Source organism: Coregonus lavaretus (assembly GCF_964263955.1).
Source record: "Coregonus lavaretus genome assembly, chromosome: 22".
Classification (NCBI taxonomy): Eukaryota; Metazoa; Chordata; class Actinopteri; order Salmoniformes; family Salmonidae; genus Coregonus; species Coregonus lavaretus.
The window spans coordinates 18,964,151-18,981,280 of record NC_140009.1 but is presented as its reverse complement, the minus strand read 5'-3'; the positions used below and the strand labels follow the sequence as shown (position 1 = coordinate 18,981,280).

Genomic DNA, 17,130 nt, shown 5'->3' with positions numbered 1-17,130 from the left:
GACAGACAGAGTTAGTTAGCTATGTACTTCTATGCTCGCTTGTGTTTTTGCATGAATGTATACTACAGGTAGTCTGCTGCCGTATAGATAATGGTTATTCTTTGTTTGGGTGTAACTGATAAACTCTGTTTGTCTCGTGTTGACAATTATACTGTATGTCTAGTCAGTGTGAGCCATCTCTTCCTCTCTCCCTCCCTCCCCCTTTTGGATAGTGTGTGTGTTGTCTGTATGATTGAGATGTGATGGTGGTGGTGGTGTGTTGTCTGTATGATTGAGATGTGATGGGGGTGATGATGGTGGTGGTGTGTTGTCTGTATGATTGAGATGTGATGGTGGTGGTGGTGTGTTGTCTGTATGATTGAGATGTGATGGGGGTGGTGGTGTGTTGTCTGTATGATTGAGATGTGATGGTGGTGGTGGTGTGTTGTCTGTATGATTGAGATGTGATGGGGGTGGTGGTGTGTTGTCTGTATGATTGAGATGTGATGGGGGTGGTGGTGTGTTGTCTGTATGATTGAGATGTGATGGGGGTGGTGGTGTGTTGTCTGTATGATTGAGATGTGATGGGGGTGGTGGTGTGTTGTCTGTATGATTGAGATGTGATGATGGTGGTGGTGTGTTGTCTGTATGATTGAGATGTGATGATGGTGGTGGTGTGTTGTCTGTATGATTGAGATGTGATGATGGTGGTGGTGTGTTGTCTGTATGATTGAGATGTGATGGTGGTGGTGGTGTGTTGTCTGTATGATTGAGATGTGATGGGGGTGGTGGTGTGTTGTCTGTATGATTGAGATGTGATGGGGGTGATGATGGTGGTGGTGTGTTGTCTGTATGATTGAGATGTGATGGTGGTGGTGGTGTGTTGTCTGTATGATTGAGATGTGATGGGGGTGGTGGTGTGTTGTCTGTATGATTGAGATGTGATGGGGGTGATGATGGTGGTGGTGTGTTGTCTGTATGATTGAGATGTGATGGGGGTGATGATGGTGGTGGTGTGTTGTCTGTATGATTGAGATATGATGGTGGTGGTGGTGTGTTGTCTGTATGATTGAGATGTTATAGTGATGGTGGTGATGATGGTGGTGGTGTGTTTGTATGATTGCGATGTTATGGTGATTATGGTGGTGGTGGTGGTGATGGTGGTGGTGTGTTTGTATGATTGCGATGTTATGGTGATTATAGTGATGGTGGTGATGATGGTGGTGGTGTGTTGTCTGTGTCCTCTATAGAATGATGCAGGTGGACAGAGAGTTCTGGTGAATAAATGGAGCACCTTCATCAAGGCCAGACTGGTGTGTTCTGTACCTGGGCCTCATGGCATCGACACACACTTCGACGAGCTGGGTGAGACACACACACACACAAATAATTTATGCTTGCAGGCACAAAACCTGAGCACATTCACAAAATTACTCAATAACTCTTCTATTTTGTATCACAGAGGATGTTTTCCTGCTCAGAGGCAAGGATGAGAAGAACCCAGATGTTTATGCCATCTTCAGCACCATCAGGTGAGCTCCACACATGGTTACACACGTCCATATCTCCGTCTATGAATTTGACAGTGGTTATATTTCTCCAGCCCCATTCCTCGGCTGTTTACCAAAACAAGTGGCAAGCGGCAATGTTGTTTTTCAAATCCCAGTATGTAGCTTTAACATGTACTATGGAGGAACCAAACCCTCAGTCACTAACATTAAACGTTCCTCTCTCCCCTAGTAATGTGTTCCAAGGCTTTGCAGTGTGTGTGTACCGTATGGCAGACATAAGAGAAGCCTTCAACGGGCCGTTTGCACACAAGGAGGGACCTGACTACCAGTGGGGGGCTTACGAGGGCAGAGTGCCCTATCCAAGACCTGGGGTGGTGAGTAGTACCGTACAGTCCCATACTGCAGGCGACCATGCCATATCTAGATACTAATACTTTGTTTCAGCCTCCTTGTCAGCCTGCTTGTGTGAGCGAGATCAGGTGATCAAACTGGGGCGAGGGAGAGAGAGAAAGAGAGAGGGAGCTAGAAAGAGAGAGAAATAGACAGAGAGAGAGACTGTGGCATGGAGGAGAGACTGTGAAACAAGTCATTCAAGTAAGATGGGGAGAAGTCTGTCCATAATAAAGCGCTGCTCTAGCTTTTTAACAGCACTATCAACAAGGCAGGTCCTACGGGCTCTACAGGTTTTGTCGCACCTGGACTACTGTTCAGTCGTGTGGTCAGGTGCCACAAAGAGGGACTTAGGAAAATTGCAATTAGCTCAGAACAGAGCAGCACGGCTGGCCCTTGGATGTACACAGAGAGCAAACATTAATAATATGCATGTCAATCTCTCCTGGCTCAAAGTGGAGGAGAGATTGACTTCATCACTACTTGTATTTGTGAGAGGTATTGACATGTTGAAAGCACCGAGCTGTCTATTTAAATGACTATCCACCAGAGGTCTCTTCACAGTCCCCAAGTCCTGAACAGACTATGGGAGGCACACAGTACTACACAGAGCCATGGCTACATAGAACTCTATTCCACATCAGGTAACTGATAGGCACAGACACATGCATACACACACAATAACATACATACTATACACACACGTACAGATGGATCTTGTGTTGTAGATATGTGGTAGTGGAGTAGGGGCCTGAGGCACACACTTAGTGTGTTGTGAAATCTGTTTTGAATGTATTGTAATGTTTTTAACATTTTGCCAGACCCCAGGAAGAGTTAAATGGGGATCCATAATAAATCAAAAATACAAGTCATTCAGGGGCACCCCTGTAAAAGTAACACCAATTGGTGTAAAAATTGTTTGTTTCAATCTCTATGTTTTTGCAACTAAATTGATCTATTAATTCATCTAATGCTACTCAAATATAAATAATATACACTACCGTTCAAAAGTTTGGGGTCACTTAGAAATGTCCTTGTTTTTGATAGAAAAGCAATTTTTTTGGCTATTAAAATAACATCAAATTGATCAGAAATACAGTGTAGACATTGTTCATGTTATAAATGGCTATTGTAGCTGGAAACGGCTGATTTTTAATGGAATATCTACATAGGCGTACAAAGGCCCATTATCAGCAACCATCAGTCCTGTGTTTCAATGGCACGTTGTGTTTGCTAATCCAAGTTTATCATTTTAAAAGGCTAATTGATCATTAAAAAAAACTTTTGCAATTATGTTAGCACAGCTGAAAACTGTTGTGCTGATTAAAGAAGCAATAAAACTGGCCTTCTTGAGACTATTGAGTATCTGGAGCATCAGCAATTGTGGGTTCGATTACAGGCTCAAAATGGCCAGAAACAAATAATTTTCTTCTGAAACTCGTCAGTCTATTCTTGTTCTGAGAAATGAAGGCTATTCCATGTGAGAAATTGCGAAGAAACTGAAGATCTTGTACAACGCTGTAAACTACTCCCTTCACAGAACAGCGCAAACTGGCTCTAACCAGAATAGAAAGAGGAGTGGGAGGCCCCGGTGCACAACTAAGCAAGAGGACAAATACATTAGAGTGTCTAGTTTGAGAAACAGACACCTCACAGGTCCTCAACTGGCAGCTTCATTAAATAGTACCCGCAAAACACCAGTCTCAAACTTTTGAACGGTATATTTATCTAAACTAATCCAATCCGTTACTTGGACTTATTGCACCTAAATTTGAAGTTGGAAGTTTACATACACTTCGGTTGGAGTCATTAAAACTCGTTTTTCAACGACTCCACAAATTTCTTGTTAACAAACTATAGTTTTGGCAAGTCGGTTAGGACATCTACTTTGTGCATGACACAAGTAATTTTTCCAACAATTGTTTACAGACAGATTGTTTCACTTATAATTCACTGTATCACAATTCCAGTGGGTTAGAAGTTTACATACACTAAGTTGACTGTGCCTTTAAACAGCTTGAAAAATTCCAGAAAATGATGTAATGGCTTTAGAAGCTTCTGTTAGGCTAATTGACATCATTTGAGTCAATTGGAGGTATACCTGTGGATGTATTTCAAGGCCTACCTTCATACTTAGTGCCTCTTTGCTTGACATCATGGGAAAATCAAAAGAAATCAGCCAAGACCTCAGAAAAGAAATTGTAGACCTCCACAAGTCTGGTTCATCCTTGGGAGCAATTTCCAAACGCCTGAAGGTACATCTGTACAAACAATAGTACGCAAGTATAAACACCATGGGACCACGCAGCCGTCATACCGCTCAGGAAGGAGACATCTCTGTCTCCTAGAGATGAATGTACTTCGGTGCGAAAAGTGCAAATGAATCCCAGAACAACAGCAAAGGACCTTGTGAAGATGCTGGAGGAAACAGGTACAAAAGTATCTATATCCACAGTAAAACAAGTTCTATATTGACATAACCTGAAAGGCCGCTCAGCAAGGAAGAAGCCACTGCTCCAAAACCGCCATAAAAAAGCCAGACTACGGTTTGCAACTACACATGGGGAAAAAAATATCGTTATTTTTGGAGAAATGTCCTCTGGTCTGATGAAACAAAAATAGAACTGTTTGGCCATAATGACCATCGTTATGTTTGGAGGAAAAAGGGGGATGCTTGCAAGCCGAAGAACACCATCCCAACCATGAAGCACGGGGGTGGCAGTATCATGCTGTGGGGGTGCTTTGCTGCAGGAGGGACTGGTGCACTTCACTAAATAGATGGCATCATGAGGAAGGAAAATTATGTGGATATATTGAAGCAACATCTCAAGACATCAGTCAGGAAGTTAAAGCTTGGTCGCGAATGGGTCTTCCAAATGGACAATGACCCCAAGCATACTTCCAAAGTTGTGGCAAAATGGCTTAAGGACGACAAAGTCAAAGTATTGGAGTGGCCATTACAAAGCCCTGACCTAAATCCTATAGAAAATGTGTGGGCAGAACTGAGGAATGGACCAAATATCACCCAACTTATTGTGGGAAGCTTGTGGAAGGCTACCCAAAATGTTTGACCCAAGTTAAACAATTTAAAGGCAATATTACCAAATACTAATTGAGTGTATGTAAACTTCTGAAGTAAAGAAATAAAAGCTGAAATAAATCATTCTCTCTACTATTATTCTGACATTTCACATTCTTAAAATAAAGTGGTGACCTGAGACAGGGAATTTCTACTAGGATTAAATGTCAGAAATTGTGAAAAACTGAGTTTAAATGTATTTGGTGGTGTATGTAAACTTCCGACTTCAACTGTGTTACTGAAGTGGTTGTTACAGTTTAAGTGGTTAGGTAGTCTCATATACTGTATTAGTCTTCCCATCCTGGCAGTCATTCTGAAAAATTCTAAATGTTGGATATCCCCACTCTGGCTGGATTACAATAGGAAATACACATCATAATGTGACTTGCAGGCCTGAAAACCATGAGTTTTAGGCCACTTTATTAGGGTAAAACCAGGCCCTCAACATAAGGCCTTATTAAATACTTTGTACGTTGTATTGTGTTAAAGAATGTAATGTTAATGATAACATATTCGCTTAGGATCTCACTTGGTGAAGGTCACAGGTCTAAAAATCGATGAATGCAACAACCATGTGTCTATCACAAAAAAATAGTCATGGATAGTAACTACAATTCACTAGAAGGTCAAGGCACTCTGGGAAATATGCAAATAAGGATTTACACTAAGCATTGTGTTAATTTAACACTGAAAAGTGTGGAACCGTATAGACACTGGAGAATTTGCTGTGCACATGCTCCTATACTAATACTCTACATATGCTGGGGGAATCTGCTACAGTTTGCTCATTCCTGAGGTTCACCAATGTACACACTCTTAAGCAATAGACACCCTAAATTACTAGATCAGTATATACAGTAGCTGACTGGCTTGAATCTGTGTGCGTCCCAAAATGGCACCATATTCCCTATATAGTACACTACTTTTGACCAGGGTCCATAGGGAATAGGGTGCCATTTTGGAAGCATTCCTCTGTTTGGCACTGTGGAGACATTTGGCTGTCATCTTCTCCCTCAGAGATCACCTCAGCTGTGCTGTATCTGCAAGCTATTGTGTAATTGCGCAATTTTCTGATTTAGTGCTCAGGCGATGTGCATAGTTTTCACGCCCATAATGGGAGTAGATAAGCAAAAAAAAACTCCATTCCCCTCCTCTCTTTCTCACTCGTTTTCACTTACTGTAGCGTTTTCCAGTGATTGTGAGCGGGTTGGTCATATATCCGAGTTGGGATCAGTTCCTCATGAAGTCCAGTCAATTCAGGAATTTAAATAGACTTCGATTGCAGTACCGGTGCGTGGGTAAAATCACTGGGGAAGCCAGAAAACCCCCAACATATTACAACCTATGTGTTGTGATAATTGTGTTGTTTGCTCTATAACCTGTGAGTTCATATGCCTTGCAACCGTGATATATAGGCCTAAAGGCTGAGACAATAAGAAGACACAGTGGCAGAATAAATTCAATCACACCTTTATTTCATCACAAAACCGGAGAGCAACCTCTATTCAGTGAAGTCCACAAAGCATATTGCATGTAACAAACAGTTACATGACCTACAGCATGGTCAAGCAAGTTAATGTTTCCAACATTTTTGGACCACTAAACAACTATTGATTTAGAACCACAGAGAGTTACCGCAAGTTGCAAAGAAAACAGGAGCTACCTCCACTATTCGAGCACCATTTCAACATTATCAAATCACCTTTGCTTAGTCTAATACAGTGACAACTAAAAGATACTAAAAACAATTTAGTCCAATCAACGTAAGCTAAATATGATGTGGCTGTTCATGTTTCTGATTTCTGTGTGCGTGTTTGTGTATGTGTGCGTGCGCGTTCGTGCAAGTAGAAAAAACATGTTGACTCACCCTACTTGTAGAGAAACGCCAATGCCATCCTCCTCTCTTTCATGTTGACGAAACAGTCTTTTACTTTGTCATAAAGTACACGCTTTTATTTTTTATTGTCCTAGGCTACCTGGCTAAAATGCTTGCTAGCTAGCCTAACTTCCTTTCATTGGCAACGTTAGCTAGTTAACATTAGCCTTAATATAATAATAATAATAGCCTTCTACATCTAGCTACAGTGGGGGAAAAAAGTATTTAGTCAGCCACCAATTGTGCAAGTTCTCCCACTTAAAAAGATGAGAGAGGCCTGTAATTTTCATCATAGGTACACGTCAACTATGACAGACAAAATGAGGAAATAAAATCCAGAAAATCACATTGTAGGATTTTTAATGAATTTATTTGCAAATTATGGTGGAAAATAAGTATTTGGTCAATAACAAAAGTTTCTCAATACTTTGTTATATACCCTTTATTGGCAATGACACAGGTCAAACGTTTTCTGTAAGTCTTCACAAGGTTTTCACACACTGTTGCTGGTATTTTGCTGGTATATTCTCCTCTAGAGCAGTGATGTTTTGGGGCTGTCGCTGGGCAACACAGACTTTCAACTCCCTCCAAAGATTTTCTATGGGGTTGAGATCTGGAGACTGGCTAGGCCACTCCAGGACCTTGAAATGCTTCTTACGAAGCCACTCCTTCGTTGCCCGGGCGGTGTGTTTGGGATCATTGTCATGCTGAAAGACCCAGCCACGTTTCATCTTCAATGCCCTTGCTGATGGAAGGAGGTTTTCACTCAAAATCTCACGATACATGGCCCCATTCATTCTTTCCTTTACACGGATCAGTCGTCCTGGTCCCTTTGCAGTAATGAGTGGAGGACAGAGGAGCCTCTTAAAGAAGAAGTTACAGGTCTGTGAGAGCCAGAAATCTTGCTTGTTTGTAGGTGACCAAATACTTATTTTCCACCATAATTTGCAAATAAATTCATAAAAAATCCTACAATGTGATTTTCTGGATTTTCTTTCTCTCAATTTGTCTGTCATAGTTGACGTGTACCTATGATGAAAATTACAGGCCTCTCTCATCTTTTTAAGTGGGAGAACTTGCACAATTGGTGGCTGACTAAATACTTTTTTCCCCCACTGTACATATTGAACTTCCATTGTCTCAGGCTAGGGACACAAGGTAGGAATTAATGGTTGGATCAGAATTGCTGTTATAATCATTGGCCAGTACGGAGAATTAAGTAAAACCACAAGTCCAAACCCCTATCTCCATCCACGGCTAATTTAGGAAAGGGCCAATTTTAGCTAGCTAGCCAGCCACTGGAGGACAGCAACACAACAAGATGCAACAATTCAAGTTGTTTGTCAATGACGTATGCTCTCAATGCGATTTGATAGGAGTGACACCAAATCCAAACTGGCTTCCCTTTACACAATTTTTTTGGTGCGCCAGGACCATTCACAGTTGAGCTATCTCAGTTTAGCTCAAAGCTGATTGGCTATTATTTAATACTTTTTTTAAATCAAGGGAGGCCAAATGCTCGCTGGCTTCCCTTGCATTCAATGCTATGGGCAGCAACAATGTCATACTCTTTTGGACTGGAGAGCATCAGATAGATGGCCTACACATACAGAGACAGAGGGGTGCTGTTTTGCTTGCTCGGATGCTTTCTCCGGTGAGATACATTCAGCCTCTTGCGAATTGAAGGAAAATTATGAAACAGAGAGACAAAAGATACATTTTATATATATAAACAGTATATGTTTTTTTTCTTGGTCCATTTTTTTGGGAAGCCTGGCTTCCCTTGGCAACCATGAATACACGTCACTGTTCGATATTGAAATTCCATGTCCATTCCAACTTACAGTAACTGAAATTATATGTTTCAACGCTGTCAGAAGTGCCTACGGATTAGTCAATGTTATGACAGAATTTGAAGAAATCTTCCCAAGCAGTGTTGAATATGAGTCCCAGCCAAACATTGTAAGGGAGTCACAGAGAAACACAGAACTTACTAAATTACTTATCAACTGATCTCTAAAAACACAGCTGCATAAAGCATTCATATCACATTCCCCTAAACCCTTTTACATTTCATACAAATCATATATTTTTATAACATGATTACTAAAGAGTTCCTCTCATCTCCAGTGCCCCAGTAAGATCACCAACCAGCCTGGCAGACAGTTTGGCAGTACCAAGGACTTCCCAGACGCAGTGCTCCAGTTTGCCCGAGGGCACCCCCTGATGTGGCGCCCGGTGTACCCAGCCATGAGGCAGCCTTTACTGGTCAAGGCCAATGTGCCCTACCGCCTCAAACAGATCGTGGTGGACCGTGTAGAGGCAGAGGATGGACAGTATGACGTCATGTTCATAGGCACAGGTCCGTCCTTACTTCTCCACATTCAGACCTTTTCTGCAATTAGTCTGAATGGTGACTAGTTAGGAAACTTGTGTGTATTGTGATGTCAATTGACCATTTTGACCCCTGACCTCTTACCCCAGACATAGGCACTGTGCTGAAGGTCATTTCCCTGCGCAGCGGCAACTCTCTGGACACAGACGAGGTCACTCTGGAGGAGCTGCAGGTCTTTAAGGTAACTAGATAAGACTCCTCCTTATCGCCTCCTCCTCCTCATATTCCCACTGTGTATTTAAAAGTCCAACCCTTTCACAATGTCTGAATGCGAATTAAATATACAATTTTCATTTTATCAAGGTGCCAACTCCCATTACCTCTTTGGAGATCTCAGTAAAAAGGGTGAGTAAATGTTAATTCTTTATCACAGTTGACATAAACTTTAAGAAAACATGCACGCACTGAAGCCAACACTATGATAAAACCTATAGCCTATACATTAGATTCTCATTATCTGGTTGTACTCTGATCCCTTTCCGCACAAAGCAAGCACTGTACGTGGGTTCTCCGGTGGGTGTAGCCCAGCTGAGGCTTCACAGGTGTGAGACGTATGGGAAGGCCTGTGCTGAGTGCTGCCTGGCCAGAGACCCCTACTGTGCCTGGGACGGCACATCCTGCACCCACTACACCTCGCTCAGCAAACGCCGCTACCGCCGCCAGGACATCAGGCACGGCAACCCGGCCCTGCAGTGTATGGACCAGAACCTCAGTGGTGAGAGAGGGGGAGATGGAGGGGAAGGGGTGGGAATGAAAAAGGAATTAATGTAAATGAATGACAAAGTGAAGATGATAGACTATGTGAGAAGGATATACAGTACGGAGACTCACAACATTCCAAGTGCCATTGTGGGAAAATAGGGCACTGTAATATCCTGTTGAGAAATGCTTATTACAATGGTGTGCATGACTGCGGGGTGAGGGGGGTGAGCTAGTCTGGCTGCCATGGTGGCCAAGCGGAAATTAACCCAGAGTATTTTCTGGTCAAACTCGTCCATTGAGAGGTATTAGACTCTGAGAAGTGAGGTAGGACAAACACTGGGACTGCATCGTAAATGGCACCCTAGCCCTACAGTTACCTGTCCAAAATGTTTATCAGGAACTTAATTTTTGGATTACCCAAACTCAGTAATGTAATCTGATTACTTTTGGATTACTTTCCCTTTAAAAGGCTAAGACAAAAAGGACCCATCAAACACATTTTTTATGTGTCATCATAGTGGTCTCTGATTTTTGGTCAGACTCGCGCAGGGGTAACAAAAGTAAACTTGCGCCTTTTTTCAATGCTGAATTGAATGTCATGGAGAAAACAGAAAGGTGTCATAATATATTTTTTCACAAACATCCTTTCTGAATTTAAAAGTTATCCAATAAGTAATCATCTAGCTTTTCAAAAGTATCTGTAAATCTGATTACAATATTTGTGCTGGTAACATAACTGATTACAGTTAGTTTTTTTTGTAAGCAGATTATACCCCGACCAGGGCTTTGGTCAAAAGTATAGTTCACTATATGCAGTTGAAGTCAGAAGTTTACATACACCTTAGCCAAATACATTTAAACTCAGTTTTTCTGTCACGGTTTCGGCCGAGGCAGCCCCTCCTCCTTGTTCGGGCAGGCTTCGGCGGTCGTCGTCTCCGGAGTACTAGCTGCCACCGTTCGATGTTTCATGTTTGATTGGTTTTGTCTGTTTGTCACACCTGTTTAGTGTTTAGTCTCATTAGGCACCCTATTTAGTTCCTTGTGTTAGTTTAGGTGTTGTGTGTAATTGTTTCACTGTCGTGTGGTAGTTTTGGTCCGCTGTATTTTGTTCTCTCTTTATTTCGTTTGATTTAGAGAGTCCTGCACTTTGTGCACACTTACTTTGTTCAGTTTAGTGTGCGTTTATTTCGCCTGTGGCCTGTGGCCGTTGTTGGCGTGTTTCTACGGACTTCACTAAAGACCTTTGGATTTATATCTCTGTGTCCTGCGTGTGATTCCACATCCCACTACACTCCACTCTTGACATTTTCACAATTCCTGACATTTAATCCTAGTAAATATTCCCTGTTTTAGGTCTTAAGAATGTGAAATGTCAGAATAATAGTAGAGAGAATGATTTATTTCAGCTTTTATTTCTTTCATCACATTCCCAGTGGGTCAGAAGTTTACATACACTCAATTAGTATTTGGTAGCATTGCCTTTAAATTGTTTAACTTGGGTCAAACGTTTCGGGTAGCCTTCCACAAGCTTCCCACAATACATTGGGTGAATTTTGGCCCATTCCTCCTGACAGAGATGGTGTAACTGAGTCAGGTTTGTAGGCCTCCTTGCTCGCACATGCTTTTTCCTCAGTTCTGCCCACACATTTTCTATAGGATTGAGGTCAGGGCTTTGTGATGGCCACTCCAATACCTTGACTTTGTTTTCCTTAAGCCATTTTGCCACAACTTTGGAAGTATGCTTGGGGTCATTGTCCATTTAGAAGACCCATTCGCGACCAAGCTTTAACTTCCTGACTGATGTCTTGAGATGTTGCTTCCATATATCCACATAATTTTCCTTCCTCATGATGCCATCTATTTTGTGAAGTGCACCAGTCCCTCCTGCAGCAAAGCACCCCCACAGCATGATGCTGCCAACCCCGTGCTTCACAGTTGGGATGGTGTTCTTCGGCTTGCAAGCCACCCCCTTTTTCCTCCAAACATAACGATGGTCATTAATGCCAAACTAATTTTGTTTCATCAGACCAGAGGTCTGTCCCCATGTGCAGTTGCAAACCGTAGTCTGGCTTTTTTATGATGGTTTTGGAGCAGTGGCTTCTTCCTTGCTGAGCGGCCTTTCAGGTTATGTCGATATAGGACTCGTTTTACGGTGGGTATAGATACTTTTGTACCTGTTTCCTCCAGCATCTTCACAAGGTCCTTTTCTGTTGTTCTGGGATTGATTTGCACTTTTCGCACTAAAGTACATTAATCTCTAGGAGACAGAAGGCGTTTCCTTCCTGAGCAGTATGACGGCTGCGTGGTCCCATGGGTTTTATACTTGCATACTATTGTGTGAACAGATGAACGTGGTACCTTCAGGCGTTTTGAAATTGCTCCCAAGAATGAACCAGACTTGTGGAGGTCTACAAATTTTTTTCGGAGATCTTGGTTGATTTCTTTTGATTTTCCCATGATGTCAAGCAAAGAGGCACTGAGTACTGAGGATACGAAGAGGTAGGACGCAGACACAGGAATCAACAATATAAAGGTTTACTTAACACTGAGCAAGAGAACAACAAAGCGCGAGTACATGACATGACACTAACAATCACACACAACACTGAACAGTCCAGGGCTATATAGGGGTGGTAATGAGATGATGAGGTGCAGGTGCGCTGGAGGTGATTAGGGTGCGTTGTAGGGGTGTAACGATTCGTTTTAACAACGATTCGATTTGTATCACGATTCGTGGTTGTCGATACGATTCAAGGACGATATTGGTTCATTTAGAACGATACGATCCGAAACGATTCAGTGACTTGAAATTGATTCAGTAACCTTTTAGCCAAAAATTCAACCAGTGTGACTGAAATAAATACCTGGATACTGGACAGTGCAGGTGAAGTTTCCTAGATTCCTGTTTCTTGTAAGGACCGCAATGGTGGCTTGATAATTTCTCGCTCGTCGGCTTCTCCTCTGTCGTCCGCCATGCTATGTTTTGTTGTCTTTGCGCCTTTGCGCTGCTGCTGGCGCGGGGCGATGACGTCACGGATAGGCAGACTGAATCGAGTAATGTTTAAAGCCTTTATCATTAAAAGTGCTAAGAAAAAACATCCATATAAAGTCTGACGTGCTTAAATCCAATGGGTTATTTCCTAGTATCGATACAATCGATTTATTAAATTTTAAAACGATGTTAGATTGATATATGTTGTCCAAAAGGCCAACTCGCCGAGCACAGATCGATGTAGTTGGATCATAGGAATATAAATCGATACATCGATGTAGTAGATGGATCGTTACACCCCTAGTGTGTTGGGTTTCCATTCTGGTGTTGCCGAGGTGGTGCGCTCAGACCGGTGGCTCAGTAGACCGGCGAATCAGAGCACCGGAGGGGAGCAACGGGAGGAGACATGACAATTATAAGTGAAATAATCTGTCTGTAAACAATTGTTGGAAAAATGACTTGTGTCATGCACAAAGTAGATGTCCTAACCGACTTGCCAAAACTATAGTTAGTGGTCCTCTGTAGCTCAGCTGGTAAAGCACAGCGCTTGTAACGCCAGGGTAGTGGGTTCGATCCCCGGGACCACCCATACACAAAAATGTATGCACGCATGACTGTAAGTCGCTTTGGATAAAAGCGTCTGCTAAATGGCATATTATTATTAACAAGAAATTTGTGGAGTGGTTGAAAAACAAGTTTTAATGACTCCAACCTAAGTGAATGTAAACTTCCGACTTCAACTGTATGTAATAGGGTGCCATGTGGACTGCAAGCTGGGTCTTTAGATAAATACAAATAAATAGCATCTCTGATTTTGTCTTAGGGGAGAGCGAACAAGACATACACTGTAAACAATTTATAGGTTGGACGACCAAAGGCCAGTTTAAATAATGTGTAGTCAGGTCTAGAGGGAAGTTGTCATCTGACAGAACACAAGCTGTGTTTGACTGAGGCATCATGTCCCTTTGTATAATGTGTATCCCTCTGTTGGGAGCCAGAGTGATAGCAACATGAAACACATGCTTTATCTTCAAACAACACACTTGTGTATATACTGTACACAGACATATACTGTAACACAGATTATCTCAAATATACACAAATTGTGCTGTATTTGGGTTCCTTGTCTGTGTCTTACAGGTATGAAAGATATGCTATGGTGCAGTTGAAATATACAGCATTACCGGTATATGTGTGTAAGAAATGACATCATACACAAGCCGTGGGCTGAATGAGACGGTCTTCATTTGAAGAACCTTTTAATTTAACAATAATGGAAACTAGATTATATTTATGGAGAAACTTCACTGAACCTTGGCACACCTGTGCTGAGAATAAGACAGATCCCTGTCAGTTTGTCATCGTGTGAGAGGGGAACAGAAGGGCAGAGAGAGGGGGAACAAAAGAAGGAAAGGTGTAGCAGTCAGAGGGTCGGAGAATGTGTTTTGCTCACCTGAAGGAATGTGTGAGGGGTGTTGAAAGTTCTCTGCCAGGTCTAGGAGTTCCTTAGGGTTGGATTGCATTACACTGACATTGAATAAAGGCACTCAAAAAGGGAGATTTAGTGTCTACCATAGCTGAAGATGGCATGACCAAAGTCACAGGGCCTACTGAGACCACACCATACTCTGAAGATCACAATTCTAAGTGTACGTATTCTAATGTTGTGTCTGTTGTGTGTTACAGTGGAGGAGCTGGACATAACAGAAGACAGGGTTGTGTACGGGACAGAGAACAACAGCACCTTCCTGGAGTGTATACCCCGCTCCCCTCAGGCCACCGTTACATGGCTGGTCCAACGAGACGACCACAAGGAAGAGGTGAGATAGATGGATCAATGGGGGAGGGAGAGAGTGTGAGAGACAGAGGTGGAGGGATCACGAGCGTGTTGGAAAGAGATGGGGAGAAAGAGAGAGAATGTCTGATGGAGGATAGAGCAAGAGATGGAGCAATAAGAAGTATGTTATTTCCCTTCCCTTTTCCTCCCTCCCTCACCCTCCCTCCCTTTCTCCTTGCAGGTGAAGCTGGATGAGCGAGTGATGCGTATGGAGCAGGGCCTGCTGTTCCGCCGTGTGTTACGTCAGGACGAGGGCGTGTATGTGTGTCGCTCCCGTGAGCACGGCTTCACCCAGACCCTCACCCGCCTCTCCCTGGAGGTCCTGCAGGGGGACACACTGAGCGAGCTGCTGGCCCGTGACGACGCCCACCTCGATGGTCCCCTGGGGGTGAAGGGTTACCGGTCCTGGCCTCCCTGCCATGCTTACAGGAGCACCAACCCCCTCAGCCACCCGCGCCCCTGGTTCAAGGACATCATGCAGCTGATCGGCCCGTCCAACCTGCCGCACGTGGAGGAGTACTGTGAGAGGATGTGGTGCAACGATAAGCTGCGGCGCAAACACAAGAGCATGCTGGACAAGTACCGGCAGGCGCAGGATAGCGCGCGCAAAGCCCGCAATAAGGGCTCCGGGGAACGCAACCGGACGCCGCGGGACGTCAGTAACCGACAGCCATAGAGGGGAGGGAGAAATGGATGGAGGGAGGAAAAAGAGAAGGACTGAGAGAAGGACTACATGACATGATGAATGAGAGAAGGAAGAGGTGGTAGTGATATGTATTGTAGGAGGAGAGATACTGCCAACAGGCTGTAGTGTTAAGGGTGTGGAGGCGGAAGGGAGGAGAAGTGAGAGAGAGACAGGGACTCATGGCACTCATCAACTCTCATTTGCTTCATGAAAAAACCCTCAACTGTTTTCACCAAGGGACCCCTTCTCCTCTCCACGCACCCTTGCAATGTCAGTGACTCTGTATGACTATGGATTGACTGTACCATGCTGCAAATAGTGTGTGGGTTTGGACTGCTGCAACTGATCACCTTCAACCCCCCATTGCACTCATCTCTCTTAGGTCATTGAGCCCATTCCACATTACCCATTCTGTGACTGCTTCTGTGTCTTCACTCTGTACCCCTTAAAACTGCATTTCCAGAGCATTTGCCTTACCCTGCACCTCATCGTACCCTACACTGTAAAAATAAATAAAATAAATGTTATATGGTTCTCTTCATATACAGTAGAAAAGGTTATTTAAAGAACCCCAATGCACCGTTATTTTTTAGCAGTGTAATCCCATCACCCTGCAAGTCATTTACAACCGCACATTCTAGCCACACACACACGCTTTTGAGCGAACATATAAGCACACTCACACAACCATCACTCAACCAGCCATAACAACACACAAGAGCATTGCTTTAACTGGAAGTTGTCATGAGACGATTGTTGATGGTTCAACAGAGAAAAGGCCTGTTTGTTGCTTTGTATTATCAGCTAGACTTCAGTTCCCACAATTCCTTTGTGTTGTAGGTGTACTTCTCACTCCTGACAAAGGAAGGAAAATAAAAAGGGTCACTGGCGCTGGCTGGTGCTTTGTAAACACTGGTTCTTTATTTAAATACAGGATTTCTGTCTCTGTTGTTAAAATACAATGTTTCACTGACATACTTCCTTGAAAGCTGTCCTTCCAAGTGCACTGGTTGTAGGGCTAGGTGGGGGAGTGAGAGCAATTATTAGCCTCCTGTCCTGTTGCTTTCTCTCCAAATATTGTTTCTGATCGTATGTTCTAAACCAACCAGATGTGACGGAGAGAGTGTTGCAGGGCTTAGTTCAAATAGACAAGAATGGGGAGTTGATGACTATTGATGATTCGATCACTGTAGGTATGCCCTTTCACAGGGAAGAGCCTAATTTAAATGTTTGCTGTATTTATGTCTTATTTAATGAGCGCTCTTGCATGCAGTGTAAGTGTATTTAACATATAAATACAGTTTTTTCCCCCCTAACCTAAACCTCTGACTGCATTTTCTTGCTGACTCCCATACACTTTCTGTGGGAGAGCTTCTGTGATGTTTTGTGTGGTGACGTTAAGGGACTAGGGTGTGGTGGGTTTTTGGTGTAGTAAGTTGTGGTCCCATGGGGTGGGGAATGGTTTAACAAGCCACTGAACACGCAGATTGGCACGTGTGTTTTTCTGTTGCTCATTAGAAAAACGAGACTTCAGTCTTGGAGGTGTGTTTCCTGACCGATTCCACATTTGGTTAATGATGTTTGTCCCCCTTGAGACACTGTAGACACAGAAGCATATTTCACTTCATAAAGATTCTCAGAATGAATCTAAGATAACTCAGGAAATCCGTAATTAAATTGCAGT

At 43.1% G+C, this 17,130-nt stretch overlaps 1 protein-coding gene across 1 annotated transcript in view; it reads left to right on the top strand.

Moving 5' to 3' along the window:
• sema3bl (sema domain, immunoglobulin domain (Ig), short basic domain, secreted, (semaphorin) 3bl) overlaps nt 1-16,760 on the top strand; it is a 60,196-nt gene extending 43,436 nt beyond the window's left edge. The window contains exons 8-16 of the mRNA XM_084186799.1: nt 1,230-1,344; nt 1,442-1,511; nt 1,720-1,864; nt 8,966-9,197; nt 9,320-9,411; nt 9,534-9,575; nt 9,720-9,945; nt 14,611-14,744; nt 14,943-16,760. Coding sequence (XP_084042925.1) covers nt 1,230-1,344; nt 1,442-1,511; nt 1,720-1,864; nt 8,966-9,197; nt 9,320-9,411; nt 9,534-9,575; nt 9,720-9,945; nt 14,611-14,744; nt 14,943-15,437 — 1,551 coding nt within the window. The 3' untranslated portion in view covers nt 15,438-16,760. The remainder of the gene's footprint in view (nt 1-1,229; nt 1,345-1,441; nt 1,512-1,719; nt 1,865-8,965; nt 9,198-9,319; nt 9,412-9,533; nt 9,576-9,719; nt 9,946-14,610; nt 14,745-14,942) is intronic.
• The last annotated feature ends 370 nt before the right edge of the window (nt 16,761-17,130 follow it).